This window comes from Xenopus laevis, chromosome 5S, assembly GCF_017654675.1.
Source record: "Xenopus laevis strain J_2021 chromosome 5S, Xenopus_laevis_v10.1, whole genome shotgun sequence".
NCBI classification, from domain to species: domain Eukaryota; kingdom Metazoa; phylum Chordata; class Amphibia; order Anura; family Pipidae; genus Xenopus; species Xenopus laevis.
In genome coordinates, this window is record NC_054380.1 from 8,367,487 (window position 1) to 8,391,991 (window position 24,505).

The 24,505-nt window shown below is 40.5% G+C and overlaps 1 protein-coding gene across 2 annotated transcripts in view; it reads left to right on the top strand.

The window, feature by feature from the left end:
- daam2.S (dishevelled associated activator of morphogenesis 2 S homeolog) overlaps positions 1-24,505 on the top strand; it is a 142,835-nt gene that overhangs the window by 93,824 nt on the left and 24,506 nt on the right. For both annotated transcript variants that reach the window (XM_041564209.1, XM_018264898.2), the window contains exons 12-19: positions 701-759; positions 2,507-2,691; positions 4,485-4,799; positions 8,964-9,071; positions 12,678-12,707; positions 16,727-16,833; positions 20,901-20,985; positions 24,221-24,327. In XM_041564209.1, the coding sequence (XP_041420143.1) occupies positions 701-759; positions 2,507-2,691; positions 4,485-4,799; positions 8,964-9,071; positions 12,678-12,707; positions 16,727-16,833; positions 20,901-20,985; positions 24,221-24,327 (996 nt within the window). The remainder of the gene's footprint in view (positions 1-700; positions 760-2,506; positions 2,692-4,484; positions 4,800-8,963; positions 9,072-12,677; positions 12,708-16,726; positions 16,834-20,900; positions 20,986-24,220; positions 24,328-24,505) is intronic.

Genomic DNA, 24,505 nt, shown 5'->3' on the forward strand with positions numbered 1-24,505 from the left:
TAATGGAGAAAAAAAAACAGATGAGAAAAGAAAGGAATTTAGAGAAGTAAATTGGAGAAAAATTGTGGAAGAAGAATAATGGATGAATTGAAAGTTCATGCAATTTTTCACAATGAACTCATATATTCTTAAGTACAGACCAGAGAGGACACAAATATGGCAGCCCCCTCATAGAGGAACATTGGGAATCAGATAGGTAATCTAAAAGCATTGGGCAAATACTTTTATAATAGCATGCAAAGATAATATTCTTATATCAGAAAAGGTTTAATTTATGGTGTCAGTATCTCTTTAAGGCCAGCTCCAATGAAGGTGTAATTTTGATAGATAATGGTGTTTATTTATATATTATTTATAAACTACAAGTTTAGTTCCTGGGGAAAAATCTGAACCCTATATGCGAACAGAAAATGTTGCTAGCAATTATCGGATTTCTGCTGTAAAAAGAACATAATTATCAACTTGCTCGAATGCTGTAGATAAACATTTCAATGATTTCTGTGGTGTCTCAGCAGGTTTTAGGTGGAGTCATTCTGATTTTTAATTTTCAGGGTTTTTTCTGTATAAATTGTATTAAAAAAAGACGAATAGTCATAAAACCATCTAGTGGGAAGGCAGCAATAGAAGAAGTATTTCAATATTAAGATTAAAACGCTGGGGATGGTTTTGCTTGATTGCTGTGATTTCCTTAATCTCGCAGGTTGGTGAATGAAAATGAAGTGAAACAGTGGAGAGAACAAGCAGAGAAGTTCAGGAAAGGTGGGTCATGTTTTCAACTATTTTCCATTGTTTCCTTCTTCACAAGTCACTTCACAAAGTGTTTCCCATGACTAAGTAAATACAGAGGACCGCTCCCATGATCTCATCGCTGCAGCCAGGTACAGGTTCTGGATTAAGTATATATTTTATTGGAAAAACAATATACATACATGGAGGTAAATCACAGTTTAAGTTGAACATATTGTAGTCCTGTTGTCCAGTTTATTGACCTGAAATTTAGGTTACACTGTAGTCTATTTCAGTGTTAATTAATTCTGGTCACTTTTCTGCTATAAGGATTTTGCCTTTTAGTAGAACAATTACCGGTACCAGTAAGGGATCCATTATCTGGAAACCCGTTATCCAGAAAGATCCGAATTATGGAATAGTCATCTCCCATTTTATGCTAAATCAGGGCCGCTGTTAGAAATCACAAGGCCCTATACAACAAAATTTTCTGCCCAATCCGCCTCCAAGCCCCACCCCAGATCCCGCCCACGTCACAGTTAAAAGACCACACAGACATCAGCGCTAAAAAAGTTAACCCTCCCCCCACACACACAAGTTATAAAAAGCTACTGGGGACCAAAACATTGGTGCCCCCCATAAAAGTTTTTTTTAAAAAGCATTGGTGCCAGGGCCCCCCCTTACAAATTAAAAAAAATTGCGGCCCCAAAGAATTTTTTTTAAAAAAACATTGGCGCTAGGGCCCCCCTTACAAGTTAAAAAAAAACTGGGGCCCCAAAGAATGTTTTTAAAAAAAACATTGGCACCAGGGCCCCCTTACAATTTAAAAAAACATTGGGGCCCAAAGAATGTTTTTTAAAATTGGTGGCAGGGGCCTATAGAGTATTAAAATAATACATTGGTGGCCAGGGGATTAAGAAAAATAAGAAAAACACACATTGGTGTTCAGAGGGATTGAACTTGTGGCTTCAGGACTTCAACTTCGCCTCCTTTCTTGACTTGGGGTCTTTTTGCGGCTTCAGAACTTCAATTTCGGCTGATTTTATAACTTTGGGTCTTTTAGCCGCTTCAGGACTTCAGTTCTGGCTGTTTTTGTGACATCGGGTCTTTTCGCCACTTCAGGACTTCAATTCCGGCTGTTTTCATGACTTTGGGTCTTTTCGCCGCTTCGGGACTTCAGCTTTGGCTATTTTCGTGGCTTCGGGTCTTTTCGCCGCTTCAAGACCGGCTTTTCGGCACTTCTGCATTTCGGCTGTTTGGGACTTCGGAAGGAGGTGGCACAGCTTCGGCGTTGTCAAGGGGGGCCTGGCTCTTTTCAAAATGTTCAGCACTGGCGGGCCCCCTTACAGGCCCAGGCCTGGTACCCCCATTTGCCCCCCTGATTGCAGCCCTGTCCAAAATAATCCAATAATTCTATATAGTAATAAAACAGTAGCTTGTACTTGATCCAACTAAATTATAATTAATCCTTATTGGAAGCAAAACCAGCCTATTGGGTTTATTTAATGTTTACATGAAAACCTCAGGTCCTCTTGAGCATTCTGAAATACCTGTATTAACTTTTGGCATGTTGTGGGCCAATTTTTTCCCCACATATAATAAAACCTTGGAGTCTATAATAGACACATGGACCTTAATATATCAAGTAAAGTGAAGTAACGCGATAAAGATTCATCTCTGCTACAAGGCAGTCTTCCTAGTTGAGTGTGTTCTATTAATTGTCTTGATCTGCCATTTACAATCATGCTAAAAATATGAATTCCCTATTCCTGATCCCTAGAGCACACAGAGCTGAACGGCAGGTTGGAGAAAAAAGAAAGGGAGTGTGAGATAAAGACACAAGAGAAGGAAGAGATGATGAAGACATTAAATAAGATGAAAGACAAATTGCAGAAGGAATCATCAGAGCTACGGCAGGCGCGGGATCATATGACTGATCTCATGTCCCAGCTTAATGAACTCTCGGTAGGTAACATTTCTATGTTTCTATGGTTAAAGGGCAAGTAAAGTCTAAAATTGAATATGGTTAGAAATGCTGTATTTTATTTACTAAACATAAACATGAACTTACTGCACCACAAGCCTAATCAAACAAATAATTTATGCTTTCAAAGTTGTCCACGGGGGGTCACCATCTTGTAACTTTGTTATACATCTTTGCAAAACCAAGACTGTGCACATGCTCAGTGTGGTCTGGGCTGCTGCTTAGGGATCGTCGTCCTGATTATCAAATAGCACAAGTCAAATAATATCTGCCAGAAGCCGATACAGTAAAACTGATTAATAATCAGAATATACAGACTGCACTGGGTCCTGTGTTGTCATGTAATCTAATGTGGATTTTATAGTTTTTGTATTGTTTAATACAAACTTTCTCCAACTCTGCAGAACCAGTGGCTGCAGCAAAATAATCCTCCAAATAGAATCCCAGTTTATCTGTTTAAATCTGGCTACATGATCTTTGTCCCTGCAGCTGGAGTTGGAAACAGTAAAGGGGATGTAAAGCCAAAATAAAATCCAATACAAATCTCTACACAGTCTCCGACTGCTCTATAGAGAAACAAACAAAGCTGCTTGAGTTCTGCATGACTGGGAAGTAAGATGGGGGCTCCCCCTGCTGTTCATAAGCATGATTGTTTCCCTGCAGAGCAGTTAGGGACCATCTGACAATTCCTATACACAGCAGTAAATGAAGGGAGAATTTCGCTCAGTCAGGTTTTTTAATTAAAGTATAATGGAGATAAGTTTATTTTTCATTAAAGAAAGTAAAAATGGGATTTTATTTTTTTGCCTTTACATGCCCTTTAAACAGATATACCGATTCTAGAGACAAACTCATGCACACTAATCATTTTTACTCTATTTATATCTATGTAATTGATCTTGTGAGCATTATATGAAATATAGGGCTTTACCCTGCACCAGTTTAGGTTCACGTAGTTTCTACCTTAGTATAGTGAGCAATTGTCTTTGCTCCATTCTTCTCCTCATCTCCTAGTTTTCCCAAATGAGTCTTAGACTCACTTTATATCATACAGACCAATAGCTGCTAAATATATCTTGAAATTTCTTGAAATGACTTGAAATTTCTTTTGGTGAAGGCATAATAGCCTATGTGTCTTCCAGGGAACTATAAAACATATGTTGTATCTATCTGCAATCTCTCTATGGGACAAAAGCCTAATGGTTCTGTTTTTTTATTTTTGCACATAGTATAAGTCAATCAATTTAGATACAGTATTCTTGGAATATTATTGTGCAGAATTTCATTTTTGAATAACTTTTAAAAAATGTAAAGCAAGCCACATAGGTTTTTTTTTTAAAGAATGCTTTGGGGTATAGGCTAATGGCTAAACGCATACTAGCACAATTAAGCAAAGGCATAGTTTTTGGGGTTCAAATTCCTATAACTTGTATTTATTGAATTAAGATGAATTGAATTGTTTAGTGTAAAAATTAAATCGGGTAAATAGGCTGAGCAAAATAAAAAATATTTCTTAGGTAGTTAGACAAAAAAGCAATTTCGAAAGGCTGGAGTGAATGGGTAAAAAAAGGGGCCATATGGAACAGAACAGTTTGCTTTTGAATCTGACCTTGTGCTAAGGACCAAAAGCAGTGAAGAGTTCCCATGAGTGTCCCATGTTGCCCCCCTTCAAGTTGTTGAGAAACTAAGATAAGTTAATCTATTTGTGTGTTAGCACATGCCGTTTAATTTGTATTATATTATTGTATAATTCTATATATTTTTTTCTTTTCAGAATGCCGGAGCCCTTTCATTCTCCCCTCCACCTCCCCCACCACCTGGTGGACCATTCATTCTTCCTCCACCTTTACCTGAGAACTTGCCACCCCCACCACCTCCTCTGTACTTCCCTTCTTTCCCACCACCACCACCACCTCCTCCACCACCACCAGGAGGACCACCTCCTCCCCCAGGAGCTCCTCCCTTTTTCAGCATGGGTATGCAAGCCCCTCCTCTCACCACTTTTAACTGTGGCACAGGTTTGAGAAAGAAATCCATTCCTCAGCCTTCCCATCCACTGAAGTCCTTCAACTGGTCCAAGCTGAATGAGGTACAGTGCTTACAGCTTAACTTACAACCCTGACGAGCCTTGTCCTTGTCACATATCAATGTTCTTCTTCAAAATTTTCAAAGTGGTAGTGAAAAACATGTGACTTTCTTTATGTTCCTTGAATAAATAAAAGGTTTTTCTGACATGATATGGAATACCCGACAATGGTATTGAATGGCATCACAAGGTATATTTCATTGTTGAATTTAAAAGGCAAATTGCCAAGAAAACCAATGAAGAAACTGTGCAAAATGGAACAACCATAGTATTGTCCAGAGACCCCCCCATATAATGTATGACGCGCCTTTTGAAGCTTTAAATTAGTAATAATCTCATGTGTATAGGACCATGTTTATGTTATAAGTTTGAGCCATTCTGCCTTAGTTGTTGTTATGCTTTGTTTGCTTGGAGTGTCAGTTCATCCACTAGTCATAGATAATCCAACATCACTTGACCTAAATATGACCAAATAGATGTCTAGCAGAATTTCTCTTCTCCCTTTGCCTAACACGTCCCATGGATTCTCCCTGAAGAACATTAGAAAGCTAGAAAGCAATATTTAGGCCATTATGAGCTCTTGACATTGAACCAATCTTGTTCATTATGGAAATCCTATAAAGGGATTTTGCCACCTTAGTATTCTTATGGATTGCAGTTATTTGGGGAAAACACCAAATACACAGGCTTCTTGGCAAAACAAATCATGATATCACTTCACTGAATTATATACTTGTTTCTAACAGTTCTGCAGCATTTTTCTGCTTGGAAATTGTGATGCCTGGCGCCGAATGACTTCATAGTTAAAGTTTTTTTTCCCCCAACATTGTCTGTTTCATAAACAGCAAACGGCTCCTTTCCAAGAGTGTCTTGAAGATTCCCTCTCCCCCCTAACTCTATTGTTCTTCTCCGATAACAATAGCTGCCTCCAGCATCTTCAACTTCACTCACATGGGGCCTCATAAAAAGCATTATGGATGAGTGTCCTGGGACAGAAAGGCTGCCAGAAGAATGTGCTTTTCTCTTTGTATTATTTAGACTATTTTTAATCAGATAGTAAGCTATGTGCATTTGTATCTGCAGAATTCACAAGTTTACCGGAAGCTTCTGGAAACAATTATTTGTTATTGTTTAAAGACCATTATAACTCTACTCATACCAGGAATTATTGCTAATACATTTTTTTGGTAAATTCCTTTCTCCCATAGGTCATGTTGCCAAGCAGAAAATGCATGAAAGCAAGGAACTAGGCACATTGTGATATATAACATTGGCAAATCTGTTTTGTAGAGTAGAAAGATGTAGTTCTTTAATGACACACGGTAGGGTATTGTCAGGGACAATGAAGGTGACCAAAATACCCTTAACAGCCTTTTGTACACCAAATGGTGACCCTGGAGTGTCATAAGAGAAAAGTGGCTTCTATGTCATAGGCCAAGGTTTTATTTTTGCTCAAATCAAATAGTTTTTCATTGAAGTAAGTTTATCTAAGAGGAGTCAATGTCTTGAATGCCATTACTGTAGGATGGGAAGGAACTAAGGATAAACCGAATCCAGGATTCGGTTAAGGATTCAGCCAGGATTTGGCCTTTTTCAGCAGGATTTGGATTCGGCTGAATCTGCCTGCCCGGCCGAACTGAATCCGAATCTTAATTTGCAAATGGAAATTAGGGACGGGGAAGTAAATTGCGTAACTTTTTGCCACAAAACAAGGAAGAAAAAAATGTTTCCCCTTCCCACCCTTAATTTGCATATGCAAATTAGGATTCAGATTCAGTTTGGTATTTGGCCAAATATTTTGCAAAGGATTCGGCCAAATCCAAATGAGTGGATTCAGGGCATCCCTAGAAGGAACTGACACCTGTTAATTACAGACCAATATGTTTACAATTAGCCATGGGGAACTTTTTGAAGACTTTCTATAGGGGAGTATTTGAAAAGGACTTTATTTAAACAAAGTCAACAAAATATAATAACAACTAAGTCAGGGTTGTTGATGGTCTATGATAAGCTAATCCCAAACTTGTAGAGTATAATATAAATGCAGGGGATGTTGATAACTGAATGGTAAACAGGCTGGGAAGCTACATTTCAAAAAAAGAAACTATTGAAAAAGAGCACAAAAAAAGTCAAAAACATCAGGGTTCAGTTTTGGGGCCAGTTCTGGTGATCTAAAAGGATGGATAACTCATGTGACGCTGATGGCTTTCAAAGAAAGCCAACTGTATTAAGAGGGTATACTGCCTCATATGGTAGAAAACATTTCATAATAACCATCGCCAACTGCAGGCCAACAAAACAACATCAGCCTCAAAGATATTTTGCTCAAAGGATATTAATCTGCAAAAACAAACAGTAGAACCCTTTTTTGGAAACTTTTTAAAAATATCTTCAATATAAAAAAGCCATCCTGCTCCTCTTTTTTCTTCTTTCATTTCCCTTCACTGGCTGTGTAGATGCATGCCCCTCTCTGTTATCAACAAGTAAGGGGTACTGAAAGGTTGACCAGGTCAGGCTTGCTATTGCAATAACCTGCTTCACCCATTGAGAAATCCATTGTAATCAGGACCATCTATTACAGCTTTTTAGCCTGGTAAAAAACCTGTTAATGTTGGCCATACTTGAGTGAGCCAATGCTGTCTTAATATAGGCTTTGTGGGCAGGTTACAGGTTGAGTGCAACCATGGCAGATAACACACTAGGTGATAAACCTAGTAGGAACAGTGGTGTAGCTCCTTCCCATGCCATGCGCCTAAAAGATAACATAGGCTGAGAGGCCTATTTATTAAACCTTGAATTTTTCTACTTTTAAAGGGGAAAAACTCAAATTTTTAGAGGGAAAAGAACCCTCAAATTTTCAAAACTATGTAGACGTCAATGGCAGATGGTCCCTTTAACAATTGGAACATGTTTTTTTACCTTCAGGATTCTTGATAGTTTTAGCCTGTTTGCTCTGGTTTTCATTTGATAATCCAATAAATTTGAGTTTTCAGGGCGATAATTCAAGAGTCAAGTTTTCAGAGCGACGATTCGAGTTGAGTCTCTCTTTTGTCGTGACTTTTTGTAGCACCAATTTTTTTGAGAAGTTTTATTGGTACATTAAGGGGATTCAGGTTTGGGAGTTTGGTCAGATTTTCTTTTAATAAAGTGAGAAAAAGTCAAATTCTCACTTCCAGCTAGAATTACAATTACAGTACATTAGAACAGATTACCTGAAGGAGTCTATGGCACGAGGATGCACCTAGTACCTTGCTGTATTTACTGCCGAAACAAGCCATAAAACACACATTTTTGGTTCATATTTATTTATATACTCTTTTATGTCGACTTGGAGGAAAAACAGTCCCTTTAATAAATTGTTTCCTTTGAACAGAATGCCATTGAGTCTAGTTGTTAAAACCAAAGTCACAAGGGGTTGCAGGAGAATGAAGAAATAACAAACTCAGCCCATTGGCTTAAGGGCCTTCCCAAAATAGCAGATTTTTACATAACATTTCCAAAATTAACATTATTGCAGAGCAGAATATTTACACCACAATGTTGTACCCATTTCCTGTGCTTTCATTAACTGCTTGAGAGGGAATGCAGTTTGGGAGAAAACCAACCAAGAGGCCAAATCTCACACCTTCTGCTGTTCTGGTGTGAAAAAGCACTTAAAAGCATGAAGACCACAAAGGAGCCTTAAATTGGAGCCAAATATATATTTTAAAGCTTCAATGGTTCTTTCACAATGTAGCACAGAACAGAATGTCATTCCTATAAATGCAAACTTTCCTAGGAAAGAGACCATTAAATAGAAACCAGGAGAAAATGTGAAGCTAACCTGGTGGCCTGGGAGGCTTTAACTCATTCCAATCTGCTTCTCCATGTATTGAGTACCATGATAATCAGCCCTTTACTTGATGATGACACATTTAATGTAATTTCACCTATATAGATGAGCTTTCACAGTTGGTTGCTGTCCCTGTTGGAGTTAGCATAGTTATAAGCATTCTCTTCAAGCTAGTCACAGATCCTGGTCCTGTCAATATTAAAATGATTTGATTGGCTATATTCTCTAGCCCTGTAAGTGTTCCAATTGGCTACGAGTGACTAGAAAGACATATGCATAATGATAATAATAATGTCATTTTGTTACAAGATCCTGTGTTTCTCTTGGGCTTACAGGATAAAATCAATGGAACCATCTGGAATGAAATTGATGACATCCATGCTTTCAAGATGTTGGACTTGGATGAGTTTGAAAGAATGTTTTCAGCTTACCAACGGCACCAGGTATGTCTTGTAAATGTGACTAAAATGTCACCTTATGTGCAATTTTTTTATAGAGTTTGGCTATATGGGCTAGGGTTGCCACCTTTTAAGCTGGCCATAGATGCAAAGATCCGATCGTACGAATCATCGTATGATCAGACTTTCCCATCTCCCGACCTGCCACTAACCATTCCGATCAAATAAAGTACAAAAGAACAGATCAGCCGATGTTCTGCCCCTGACAGCAATTGTACGAAAGTTACAGTATATCAGACAAAAGCTGGTGACAGTCTCCCTCTGAAAATCGTACGATCGGCAATACACGCAGAGATATTATCAGCAGCCGACAGAAATCATTTAACCTGTCCTATCGAGCAAACCATAGATCTCCGCCGGACAAAAAATGACGGGACTCTCCACACACGGTCCGAAAATCGTATGAATCCTTGATCTATGGCCAGCTTTAGCCTGTTTGAATCCAGGCAGGGGGAGGGGCTGTGATGCAATAGGGGTGGGTCTGTGATGCTGTGTGGGGTGGGTTATGATGTCAGGGACGAGGCTATGATGTGGCAATTGGTGATTGGCCGATCGCTGAGACAATGATAGGGAATCCTGCCCGGTTTTTCTAATTTGGAAAACCAGGCAGGCAGTTTTGACCCTGGCAGCCATTTAAACAACCGGCTGTCCAGGTCAAGACCGGACAGGTGGCGATCCTAATATGGGCTCTCATTGTCACAATTGATTTTTTGGAAACCCACAACAGAAAACAGAATATTACTACATAATACACAAATACTACAAAAAGCTATCTTTGCTTTTATGTGACCCTCACTTGGTCCTTGGCTGCCTGTTATCCCTGAAGCAAATCCCCCATTAAAATCCAAAGCATTTCAGCCAAGATAGTTACCCACTGGCACATACAGCTTATCATTTTGTAGAACTTCAACAAAACTGCTCCAGTAGATGTGCTTAACTATGTAAGGGATTGAATCAATCGCCAGTTGCCAAGATATGGATCTTTTTGGAAAATGTATCACCCCACTTCACATGCTGACTAAACGGAATAACAACCCTTTTGACCAGGTGGATATGGCTATTTGTGGGCAGCTAAAGACCATGGTCCAAATACCCCTGCTCAAGAATGTTAATTTTTTGGTGTAGGATACAATTTTCAAATTAACTGCATATAAAAAAGGGATTCACCTCCTATATAGTGATGAGCGAATCTGTCCCATTTCGCTTTGCTGAAAAATTTGAGAAAACTGAAAGAATTTGCAGAATAGCAAAAAAGCCAATGATCGTTAACATTTTTTCTCATTCCAAATGCATTAAAGTCAATGGGCATTTTTCTTGTTGTAACTTCAACAGAAGGGTTGAGCACTCCAAAATCTACAAATAATTAAAACTCTTACTGACACATGGTAACATTGAAGACTACAATATGTAACACAAGTACAACTGTATGTGTATTCCACCATCATCACAAATTGCCAAAGACATCCCAGGGCACCCAAAAAACATTGGTGGCCTCAAACCAAAAAATCAAGTATTCAAACCTTCAACTAGAATTTAAGCTCCCCAAAACCAGGGAGTTGAATGTGATAATTAACTTTATTCATCCAAATGTTAAACGGAAAGAATGCAATTGTCTTTAGAGTGGACACTGCCCTCTAATGGCTGTATACTTGCCTATTGTTACTGTGCATAGTTCCAGAATAGCATGTGTGTAATTAAAATATAAGCTTGGGCATTGCAAATATGTTGAAAAAAAGAAAATGGGACATTTGTTTAAATTTAAATATCTTAAAAAGAAATGGGACATTTGTTTCCATGGCTGCCCTGTGTGGTGGTAGTTGAAGGTCAGATTTAAGGAGAATGCCTAGTTTCTCTTGTAGATAAATCTGAAAGGCCAACTTGAAGGTCAATTATTGTGAGATTTGAGGTGAAGACTTATTTACTGTCCTAGATACTTGAAGCTATGGCTGATTGGCTGATACAATTATATTTCTTATTATATCTAACCTTGTTATGATCTAATGGGGGCCCTGGCAAAAGGTTGGACCTCCAAGGGAAGTTGAACTGAAAAAGTCCAAGCACTTCTGTAGTTATTGGCTGTAAGAAGCTAATTACAGCTCTCACTGGGCCCTTTGGGTCAATAACCCAATTGCCCAGTCGTCACAGTTTTTGGTAACTTACCTGAAGAATTTAAGAGGCCCCAGGGGGTTACATGAGCCAAGATTGACTTTCTATAATTTATTCTAATTGGAGAGAGGAATTCACATTCAGGTCACATAGTAGAGGATTCGATTATAAGAGGAGGTATCATTGGGAATGCAGATCTGTGGTGCTGGAACGAGTCTTTTCTCCATTCCGTTGTCTCGCCGCGGTAGCTGAATTATCCCCCCTCCCCAGAATTGTATGAACCTTACGTTTGCTTGCAGGAATCTGCTATTTGGCTGCTCATTGTACGGAGTCCTTAAAACTCTTGTTTTGTGAGAAAATCTCAGCGTTGCAGTCGTAAAAATCCAAAATGTAGTTGTTAGATTGTTTGGAGCAATTGCAGAATGTATGCACTGAAGTCATATAACAGTTTGTTCATGAGTGCATTTCCTTCTCAGTCTGTTATGATAAAAAGCCTACAAAGATCAATTTCATTTTTATTTTCTCCATGTTGGTTAAAAGTACATTTTCTCCCACTGTACAAAAGGAAAAAAACTTTTTTGGATGGACATCCTCTTTAAAAATTAGATGCGGGACTGTCATACAGTTGCAACTACAGACAGTGAGAAAATCAAAATGTTCATACCCTGATGCTGAGATCATAGTGTAATGCTCTTGGCTGGAATGATGGGTAGATTTTACTTTATGCAAAGGAGTTTAATCATAAACTGCTGTCATTTCTATCTCTGTTTCTAGTTAGCTCAGAAGTCAGAAGCAGAATGGGAAGGTGCTCTTTGAGTCACGTGTATTTAATAAGCAGGAATGTATCAGAATAATGTATTCAGATATGAGTGGGAGTTGCATTTTTGTTTGCAGAGATGTCTTTTGGGGGGTGTAAACAAGAGGGAATGTCCAATTCCCTTTCATTTGATACACTCTACATGGTACAGTTGTTGACAGATGGTGACAGTAAGGCAAGATTTGTACCGTGGGGAAAGATGGCGATAAAAGGACAAGATAAAGAAGGTAGCGCAATGTTGCTTTATTAAAGCTAGACGGTTATGGTATGGCACAATAGAGACAGTAGGAAAAGATGATGAAAATAGGGCAAGATGAAGAAGGTAGGATAAAATTGCATACATAAGGTTAGATGGTTACAGTAGGATAAGATTGAGACAGTAGGAGATGATAGAGACAGGAGGAGAAGTTGGAGACAGTGGAGCAAGATGGAAACAGTAAGTCATGATGGAAACAATAGGTCAAGATGGTCACTGTAGGAGAAGTTACAAATGGAAGAAGCTTGCATACAGTGCATGTATATATGCAGAAACCCCATGTTCCCTTTATCAACGTAGTCTACTTTGGGATATTGCTTTCAACATCTTGTACTGTGTTTTATTTGTTTGTTTTTGTTTTTATTAAGTATTACATGCTTTCTTCTTGTTTTCCACATGGCTGCCTCCGCAGGATCTGCTAAATAACACCACTCTCAAGCAGGTGAGTATGAGTGGCTATTCCAAAAGAATGTGTAAATGTGTTCAAATAAATTTGACACCATATATATATATCTCCATATTTTTAGTATTCCAGGATTAAAGGTGATGCAAACCCTCCATTAAACCATTCCCCCTGCTCTCTCCCACACTCCTGAGGTGGCCCAAGCTTGATTGCTATTGCATAAGCATGCTCTGCACATGTAACTGTTGAATGTTTGGCTTGATCCTATTAAGGGAAAAGGAAAGGCTTCGTACACTTGGGGTGCCAAATGGTTGGCACCCCCAAGTGATTGTAGATACTTACCTGAAACCAGCCCGGGGTTATAACAGTGAGCACCACGGAGAGATTCCTTCTCCTTTAAACAGTAATAAAGCTGTAACAAACTAATAGAACAGGTTCTGGTATAGGTGCTTGGCCAATGATAAAATGCCTCCAGGGATCATGGTATTGCACAAAGTGTAAACAATTACCTGTAGAGGTAGAAAAAAAAAGTTTTATTGAGTCAATGGCTCTTTTAAGAATCCATTCCATATAGACCACAGATCTCAGTATTATTTACTACAATTGGGAGCTTTTACAGAAGAGTAGCATCCCAAGCTAATCAAATCACGCCACTTAAATCCTCAAAATTGGTTTCCATGAATTTGGGCTGCTCCTCCCAGGGAAACTCAGTGCTTTGGATAGGGGGTGGCCCAGCCTGAAGGTCAGTTAGGGGGGTAGATATTGATAGAATGTCATTGTATTGTCCTGGAGGTTAAATCTGGTAGTCAGTCTTAGATTTGGCACACATGCACGACTGACTGATACAGCATTATTTTTATATGTTTATAACTTTGTTTGTGGGTGTGATGGGCAAACGTTGGGCCTTAAAGGTGGAAGTCCAAAAATTCTAAGCATGTATGGGCCCCATGCCACAGTTTTTGTCAATTTCTGGTGTAATTATGGCACAACTGAGCTGCCAAAAAGAAAAACAATTTAATCCAAGGACCAGATTTGGTACGTGCATAGGGTCATTGAACAAACTGGTACCTTCCTCGTACTTCCATGTTGCAGTCTGGAGCCAACAGGTTTCTGCAGGGCACAAAGGGTAATATCTGAACTTTTACTCTGTTGTTTGTGCTCACCACCCAGGGAGACAAGATTGTGATGCAGCTCCATTCTAATTCTTCATGGAACTGATTTTTTTAAAGGGGAACTATAGCGAAAATGAAAATTTAATACAAATTTTATATATATATATATATATATATATATATATATATATATATATATAGATATATTTATATATATTGCAAGGACAACGCTAATTCCTTTAAATTAGAAGTTGCATCCAGGGCACCGAACGCTGGACAAGTTGCGCTATCATTACTTCGCCAAGCAAAGCGAAGTTGCGCTAGCGTTGGCTAATTTGCATACAGCGGGAAGTGAAAGTTGAATGGACGTATATGTTGCAGCAAATACATTACAACCTTAATAAAATAAAGTTGTTCTATTGCCCTACACATGAGCCCACTGTATAGTTTATGTGCCATAAGTTAGGAAATGTAGGGGGGAACCCGGGTACCCAAAAAATTTTTTGCAGGCTGACACCCTGAAAAAAACGAAAAGACGCCAGTGTTTTTTGAGGAACTCATATCTACTCTATTTCACTTTGCCTGGTCTGAGGTGGCGAAGGCAAGTCTGGCGCAAGAGGTAACGTTCAGTATAATCCGCATCTTTCTGAATTTACGGAGTTACGTCAAAGCGAAGCAACGCTAGCGTCTATTTCCTTCACTAGCGAAGTGATGCCTGTGCCTGATAGGGAATCAGCGTAGTTACGAAATGACGTCACGCTTGCAATTTTTCGGTAGCGTTACTCACTTCGCCCTTTAGGGAATCTGCCCCATAGTTACATAGTTAAATTGGGTTGAAAAAAGACATCAAACTCAACCCCTCCGAATGAAAACCCAGCATCCATACACACTCCCCTCCATACTTTTCATATTTTTTCAGAAACAATGCAGATTTTTTAATTGATTGTATTTAGGAAGTTTCTTACTTCAGAACATTAAACTTTCATTTTTGTGATAGTTCCCCTTTAACCATTTAGGACAGGGCTGGAAACTGAATGACATTCAAAAGTGACTGTTATTTGGCTGTCGCGTCCCGCAGCTCCGATGTGATTCATTGGCTTGATAGTGAGTTCCTTGTTTGTCAGTTGGATACTACTAAGAGAACTTGGCCCAGGGACTGTATGCAGTAGGCTAAAATAATCTCTGAGCGAGCCAGGATCTGAAACATTCAACAATTCTGTCCATATTTCCTTAAAGGGATACTGTCATGGGAAAAAATTTTTTTTTTCAAAATGAATCAGTTAATAGTGCTGCTCCAGCAGAATTCTGCACTGAAATCCATTTCTCAAAAGAGCAAACAGATTTTTTTATATTCAATTTTGAATTCTGACATGGGGCTAGACATATTGTCAGTTTCCCAGCTGCCCCTGGTCATGTGACTTGTGCCTGCACTTTAGGAGAGAAATACTTTCTGGCAGGCTGCTGTTTTTCCTTCTCAATGTAACTGAATGTGTCTCAATGAGACATGGGTTTTTACTATTGAGTGTTGTTCTTAGATCTACCTGGCAGCTGTTATCTTGTGTTAGGGAGCTGCTATCTGGTTACCTTCCCATTGTTCTGTTGTTTGGCTGCTGGGGGGGAAAAGAGGAGGGGGTGATATCACTCTAACTTGCAGTGCAGCAGTAAAGAGTGATTGAAGTTTATCAGAGCACAAGTCACATGACTTGGGGCAGCTGGGAAATTGACAATATGTCTAGCCCCATGTCAGATTTCAAAATTGAGTATAAAAAAATCTGTTTGCTCTTTTGAGAAATGGATTTCAGTGCAGAATTCTGCTGGAGCAGCACTATTAACTGATTCGTTTTGAAAAAATGTTTTTTCCCATGACAGTATCCCTTTAATTAAAGGAGAAGGAAACCCCCAGGGCGCTAAACCCCTCCCCCCTCCCCTGTGCTGCCCCCCCTCCCTCCTCCCCCCTGGCCTACCTGTCCCCCTGGGCAAATGCCCCTAACTTTTTACTCACCCCTCTGCGCAGGTCCTGTCCACGGAGTACGCAGTCGCCATCTTCTCCCACGCGCGTCTTCTTCCTGCTCTGATCGGCGTTTTCTGGCGCATGCGCAGTAGGAACAGGTACCGGTACGGCTCTACTGCGCATGCGCCGAATGTCACGAAGTGAAATCGGAAAACTTCGTGACATTCGGCGCATGCGCAGTAGAGCCGTACCGGTACCTGTTCCTACTGCGCATGCGCCAGAAAACGCCGATCAGAGCAGGAAGAAGACGCGCGTGGGAGAAGATGTCGACTGCGTACTCCGTGGACAGGACCTGCGCAGAGGGGTGAGTAAAAAGTTAGGGGCATTTGCCCAGGGGGACAGGTAGGCCAGGGGGGAGGAGGGAGGGGGGGCAGCACAGGGGAGGGGGGGAGGGGTTTAGCGCCCTGGGGGTTTCCTTCTCCTTTAAGAAATAGCAGGTTATGGTCCTATGTTACTGGCATCCTCCCTTGCCGAGTAGCTACAGGCTACCCATTAAATCCTCATTCTTCATCTCAGTGGCTTAGAAAGTAACTGCTGTTCAGCTGCCCAGCATAATAGTCACCTCAGACATAAATCCAGCAGTTGGAAAGATGAACTATGAATATAAGCTGCCCTGCTATTAGGCTGCTGTTTGGAAGGGCGGGGAGTTCAATTTGTCTTTTCTTACAACCTCTCTCAAATTTGAAATTTAAAATACTGTTCTGTTAGTGGGCTCAGCGATTAAAGGTGGCCATACAGGTTAAGTTTCACATGTTGGTGACATTGCAAAACTAGCAAATCTGTCCAAGATGGTAGGTCAACGGTCAGATCAATTTTTTTATCTAATATTTGATCAAGTCTTAAACTGCTGCAGTACTGCAACTCTCATCTCAGGGCTGAGGCTATTTACTAAAAGCTGTTTCATGCGATGTCCCTATGTTGTTTTATTTTTGCAGAAAGAAATGGACTCAATGGAGGATCTTTACGTCTCCACGCGCAAAGTCAAGGAGTTGTCTGTCATTGATGGACGAAGAGCACAAAATTGTGTCATCCTCCTCTCTAAGTGAGTGTCTCATCAGAAGTACAGACTTCAATATTAACATCTGCCTTTTCTGCTGGACAGAATAGAATCTGTCCCTTTATTGGCTATAATCATAAGTTGCACAACCTTACTAACTTTGGGCGATTCTCCTCTTTGGAGGCCCTGACTTTTGATTTAATATTCAGCAATAAGGGAGGGCAATAGCTGAGCCGACAACAATGTGTTGTAAGAAACACTATAGCAGCCTTTACAACCCTAGGGGGCACAAGACACGCTCAGATTCGGGGAGATTCGTCGCCCATCGACAAATCTCCTCTTCTTTGGGGCGAATAATCTCCCCAAACTGCTTCCCATCGGCTAGAATGTAAATTGCCAACGTGGTGGCAATCGGTACGCTTTTTTTTTCTGAAGGCAGCCAAAGTTGCCTCAGAAGGAAACTTCATGGAGACTTTGGAAAATGAAGCGCCCAGACTGCCGCCCCGCCTGCGATTTAGATTCTAGCCGGCGGGAGGCAGTTCGAGGAGATTAGTCGCCCCGAAGAAGAGTCGATTTATTGCCGGGCGACTAAATCTCCCAGAATCTGAGTGTGTGTCTCTGCCCTAAAGAGAGCAAGAGCATGCCAGTAAGTGACTATCACTACTATTTGTTGGACATAACTTTCGTACGATTGCTGTCACGGATAGAACATGGTCTGATTTGTTCTTTTACTTTATTTAATCTGAACGGTCAGTGGCAGGTCGAAAGATTGCGATTTATGATCGTTCATTGGATACAAGGCTAAAATCTGCTATGGCCAGCTTTATACAGGAACAAGGTGAAGCAGAGCACACTCTAATAACTTCACAGAGAACGCCTGGTGCACAGGGTAGAGGTACGGCAACCCCCAATATATAGTAGAACGAGAAAAACTCTGGCACACGAGGCAAGTGAAATGCAGGGTTTCCCCTTGCTTTTATTTCTTGTGCAGACGTGCAACGTTTCGGGGTGACCCCCTTTATCAAGCAAGGAAGTCACCCCGAAAACGTTGCACGTCTGCACAAAAGCAAGGGGAAACCCTGCATTTCACTTGCCTCGTGTGCCAGAGTTTTTCTCGTTCAGCTTTATACAGACCACATTCAATTGTAGGCACAGTGCTATTTGCCAGAACCGGGCCAAGCTTGGCAGGCGCCCTAGGCAGCCTACCAGGTTGCTGTGCCGTCTGGGTGCACGTATGCGCGCGAGCTAGGCGAGTGTGCACATGCGCGAAAAGACGCTCGTGCGCATGCGCAAAAAGATGCTCGCACGCATGAGAAAATAGATCAAGTACCGCAAATAGAACAAGTGGACAGCCGGCAGAGAAGGGACCGGACACGGGGTAGGAGTAAGTACGTGCCTGGCACCCCTGCACCATGGCGCCCTAGGCACGTGCCTACTCTGCCTTCCCCTAGCTCCGGCCCTGCTATTTGCACAATGACCCACACATTGGCAAAGTGCAAAAAGATGGCCAGTTGCATTTTGCTTACTGCGTGGGGCATTGTGAATGTGCCCTCTATAAGTGTTTCCCCGTGCTTGGCCTTTGAGTACAGAATTCAACATGCCAAACATGTTGTCTTCATTTTAAATGTAAGGTGGTTTAAAGGCCAACTGTGGAGCATCTTTGGTACACTAGGGAAGGCCATATGTTGAACAATTTTATTCATTTTATTGGAACGCTCCTTCCAGAGCCACTTAACTGAATTATATACCCCAAAGGAAACACAAATGAATTATAAAATGTAAGGCTAATAAGATGGTGCATATGTTAAACCTTTTACCAGGCCATTACATGCCAGAGACTGTTTCTAATTGTTCTTCAGCAGCTGTTTCCAATTGACATGAACTTTGCACAGATCTGTGGTTACTTCCCCCCATCTATTTACTGACACATTTTTTTTGCGAAATAACATTTTCCGTTCATTAGGGTTTTTTTTTCATATACACAGTGTATGGAATCTTGGGGTGTAATAATATCTCATATCGCACCTTCACTGAGAATGGGGTCTTTGTGCTCTTACTCCTCCTTTGTTCTATTTGATCTTGGTTTCTCATGTCCAACATGAAATTGTCATTGGTTCCCCACTACTCTCTATATCATCATCAGTGATGGGTGAATAAATTCGGCAGCCATGGATTTGCAGTGAACTGTGGTAAAAATTCGCCAGTGAAAAATCGTCAAAATTGGCGCACGCATAAAGATTAAAACGCGTCAAAATTATTAGGACGCCCTCCAACTAGGAGCTAGCCCTACAGTACCTGCTAACCAACAATTGAAATATTTGGCATGAGTGACTGTGTCTACAGTTAAGATATACATTGGGGAACATTATTCTTTGATGCATTTTGGTTGGTTCTCGTGTCTTAGTTTCTTCTACTCACATTGGGAACGTGGCTTCCATTTTATTTTTGTTTCTGTGTTTCACAATATTTTCAGTATAAATATATCTATATATACAGTTAGCGATGAGCGAATCTGAATTTTAATTTGCACATGGCTAAATGTGGGATTTTGCCGTAAATCCATGGCTGGCGAAACAATTCGCTCATCACTATATACAGTAGCTCACATGCTGTGGGATTTAAATAAGTTGTGAAGTTTTCATGGACTTGCTCTTTCTGTGACCCCCAAACCCTAAGAATCTCAAACCCGAGATACACACATGAAACTAAGATCAGAAACTTCCCAATCCTATTTTTAGCCCCTAATGTAGTATAATTTGAGCAATTATTTGCATGTTTGGCAATTAGAGGCTCCTCAGAACTCCTGTTTGTTTAAAAACCCTTAACTACCAACCCACCCACCCCCCTCAAACTGATCTTCAGCTGCTTTCCCTGGAGGAACCTTAGAACCTTGGCAGATATCTTAATCTCTCTTGCATAATCTATTTTGTAATTTCTAGGAGAACCCTGGAAGTTTATATTGGCTGCAACATAAAAACAAGCACTGTCTGCAACTAAATAACTACCCTGAGAAGTCTGTGTGCGCTCTGATAAGCCCCAAACCAATTTAGTGAAGATTTACCCTTCAGACAGCTTCTACTGCCACTTTCACATACCAGTAGAGGGGCCCAGAGATGCCCTTGGGTCTTGAAAAAATGTAAAGTATAACTTTAAAACAGGGTTCCCCACTTATTGTCCCCATATTACTAGATCATGGTCACTAGTTTATTACGCCAAACTCCTCTATCTTCTATCCAAACATCATTCCATCCCTGTGTGAACTGGCACCTTCACTCTACAGCATATGTTTGTGAAGGTCTAAATATCTAATTATCAGTTCCCCTTAGGTCTCAAGGCCTACTGTAATAATGACTGCATCTTTGCCTTGGGATCCATGCCGCATGAGGGGTTTTACTTCTCTTCTGTATTAGCTCGTATTAACCTAAATGAGTGCTCATTGGAGCAGTTAACTGCACCCCTTTGAAATCTGATGATGAACGACAGCCCTTTAGCTGCATACTGCTAACTTACACTTCTCATACACTACATCTCTCTTTTCATCCCTTTTGTCTCCACCACACTTGACCCTAAAGGACAGCTGGCAATGTGTATGGGTAATGGCATGTTAAGGTCTTTTAAGCACCATTTTATAGTCTTAAGCTCCCCATAGACACAACGATTCTTCTTGCCGAACGACCGATTTTAGGGAAGTCCGACCAATCCTTCGAAATTATCGTGCGGTTAGTGGGATTCGAACGATCGTACATCTTACGATTTTTCGGCCGACATCTGTCAGGAAATTGATCGGCCAGGTCAAAAAATCTTTGTCGGCCCCAGTGCAATCTATCTATGTTTGCAGGGCCAAGCAGGCAGCTCCCCTTTGTTTTCCTGGCAAATTGGTCTTTTTAGTTGATGGTCGTGATCGTTCCGAGAAGATCGTGGTCTCACAATCAGGATCTGATCTTTTAAAAATCTCATCATCTATGGCCAGCTTTAAACAGTTACTGTATGTGTGTACCTTTAACTTACAACCCACCGCCTGACAATGACTTGCTTATAATGGGAATGCAAGCCATGTGCCCATTGGAAACTGATCAGTTCACATGCAGTAACAGTATTTTATTCACTTTCAGACTCAAGTTGTCAAATGAAGAAATCAAGAGAGCCATTATGGAAATGGATGAGCAGGAAGACCTCCCAAAAGACATGTTGGAACAGGTAGGCCTACAAGAGTCATTTTGTACTGAGCAGTTACTTGGGAAATGCCCACCTGGTGGCACTCTATCTATCACTGAATTTCAACTCCCAACACCCCTGCATTAGGATTCCTTCAGTTGTAAGTACAGATTGAGCCGGTGGCATGGAGCCCATTCTTTGTGCATTAAGGGAATTAGGGATTGAGCATCAGCAAAGGAAGGGTTCCTATGCAGTAGGTAAGAAATTCCTTATGCATTATGGTGGCTGATTCAATAGATTCATTTAAGACATATTTAGTCAGATTTGTATCTGGTGATCAGGGGAAAAATCTGATCAGAGGGGAATTGATTGCTCTCTCTTCTGACTAAATCGGCTACTGTTATCATAATTAATACATCTACTGTGATGTTTAAACTGATGGGGGATGAATATGTGTCTGTCAACTTCAGGTATTATGTAAGAATGGTTTAGGCACTGCAGCTAAAATGATCAAACAATATGGCAGCTTCTTTCCCTAGAGAGACAGAATAAACAAACATCTTATAAGTCAACAACACTGTACAGCTGTTACCACCCCTCTAAATGTATTAGGCCTGTGCTTATTTAATTGAAAACAGTTGCAAAGGATGACAAGGCTCAGTAGAATCAGTAGGATCCATAACCTGATTTGTCCCAGGCCGGGAATCTTGTGGCTTATCCTCTTATCTCTTTCCCTGACCCAGGCAGCCAGCAAAGCATCTGGATAATCTGATTTGCAATTGTTTTAAAATAAACTTCACCTCAATTTCCTAATTTTTTTTGTCAGAGGGGGATTTTACAGAAAGTGATATTACATTATGCTCCTGTCGGACAGCAATTTATTTGCAGATACAGCCCAAGTGCAGATCTTGAGGTTACTTATGTTCCACAAGCCTTACCCTTTTCTCAACAATCTTCTCACTGACATTATTTACTCGCCTTCCAAAGATTCTATCAGATCTTTTATTTTCCACAGATTTGCATTTATATTATTAATGGTAAAGTTCCCATTTAAACAGATACTATAGTTATATCATTTCCATTCCCTTTAGAGCTTCATCACATTTTTCATCACATGATTACATAATTGTTCAGATTGAGAGGAAACCATGATAGTTTGCCTCTGACTCACAGGGACATTTTCCCTATCTGGTAGTCACTCAACTCCTCCCTCACCTTGTTCCATATTAAAATGATTGATTCTAGAACTTGATTGACATCTGCTTTACAGAAAATCTGTGCACCTCCCACCGTGGGAAGCAGAGGGACTTCAAGTCCAAGAATCCATCAATTAAACATGGAAATGTTGGGTGGTACTTGTGGATTATTATACTTTCATTTCAATATGTGGAATCAGGTTTGTTTGGGTAAGAAAAAAAAAATATATGTACAGGTATAGGATCCATTATCCAGAAACATGTTTACACTATATTCCACTGCCACCAATAGAGGTTAGTATTTTCAAAACTGCCCCTTCTGCCCAATATTTGACCTTGCATCCCATGAGTCTCTTATTACATCAAAGTGTAAGGTCAAGCCAACAGAGCTGTTTTTGAGTGGTAGATATAAGGGTAATAAGCCTTGTATGTAGTGGTCTAGGATAAGATGATGATAGTAGAGCCAGATAGTTGCAACAGGGAAGATGAAGTCTGTAAGACAAGATGGTGAAAGGGGCATGATAGAGAATGTAGAGCAAAATGGAGGTAGTAGGTTAGGATGGAAACAGTAGGGCAAGATGGAGACAGTAGGGTAAGATGGAGACAGTAGGGCAAGATGGAGACAGTAGGGTAAGATGGAGACAATAGGGCAAGATGGAGACAGTAGGCCAGGTAGGAAAGTGGGGCAAGATTGAGACAATAGGGCATGATTGTGCTAACAGGACAAGATGGAGACAGTAGGGCAAGATGATGACCACAAGGCAATATGATGACAGTAGGGCAAGATAGAGATTACAGGACAAGACAGAGACAGCAGGACAAGATGGATCCAGTAAGACAAGATGGAGAATGTAGGACAAGTTGATGACCCCAAGGCAATATGATGATAGTAGAGCAAGTTTGAATTTACAGGACAAGAAAGAGACAGTAGAGCAAGATAGATCCAGTAAGACAAGATGGAGAATGTAGGACAAGATGATGACTGCAAGGCAAAATGAGGAAAGAAGGACATGATGGATACAGTGGGGGCAGGATTGATTCAGTAGGAAAAATTTAGAGACTATAGGACAAGATGATGACTGCAAGGCAATTTGATGACGGTAGGGCAAGATGGATTCAGTAAGACAAAATATAGACAAGAGGACAAGATTGTGATAGCAGGATAGAGACTGACTGAAGGGCAGCATTGATTGAGTAAAACAAGATGGAGACTATATGAAAAGATGATGACTGCAGGGCATTATGATGATAGAAGGGCATGATGGATACAGTAGGGCAGGCTTGATTTTGTAAGAAAAGATGGACACTACAGGATAAAAGTGATATTAATTATCATTCGTCATTTAAAGAGAAGACTGTTGACCAGACAAATGCCTTCTCTGCATTCCAAATGTAGTGTTACTTATTATGCTGTATGTGCCTATTTAAAGAAAGACAAACACTGTCTGTAGGTCACATCATGCAATTTAACGGTCTGACCTATCTGCTGTTAGCCTTGGCTGGAGTAATAGTTACTATTTGAGCAGTCTGCCTTTCAGATGAATGCCCCATTATGTCACAAATGATGAGCAGAAAAGAGACGGCTTATAGGATTGGGTTTCTTAGAAAGAAGGGGCACCAAAAATATCCTGACAGGGGCAGAAAGCTTTTATCATGAGATGAATGATCCTCTGGCCTGGGGCCTTATCTGATACACTGTATCTCTGTTGTGCCATTCTGTGAACTAGGGGGTCATTGTCTGTTCCTGTTAGTGAAAGATTTCCATTTAACTTCTCTGTTAACCCTAAAGTGGCTGATCTTCCCTATTAACGCTGTGCAAGTGTAGATTCGAATACCCTGTGTTGAATCCATTCTTGGAACCCTTTTAATATACTTCCATATTCATCTTCCATTAATTAAGTTGTCTTCTTTGATGTTTATCATCTTCCCTAAAAATTCTATCATCAATTTAATTTGCTTTGAAAGGGGCTTTGGTGAATGTTGACACAAGGACACTACACTGTATGAGGAAAGGCAATTTATCACGTGAGCTGTATATTTTCCATGCTTTAAAGTATTACTTTATTATGTGAATCCTTCAGCTACTGAAATTCGTTCCTGAGAAGAGCGACGTTGACCTCTTGGAAGAGCACAAGCATGAAATAGACCGAATGGCTCGGGCAGACCGATTCTTGTATGAAATGAGCAGGTACAAGCTTTGGATCTGACCATTTGTAACACTGTATCCCCAGTCTCCCCAACATACAGAAATTGTATTTCTGGGCCAGAGTCCTGGGCTACCATCAATCATTTTCTTACCAACCCCAAGCCCAGAATGATCAAACCTCCTAGATCAAGTGCTGCAAGTGAGGAGTCCAAAGCTCTGA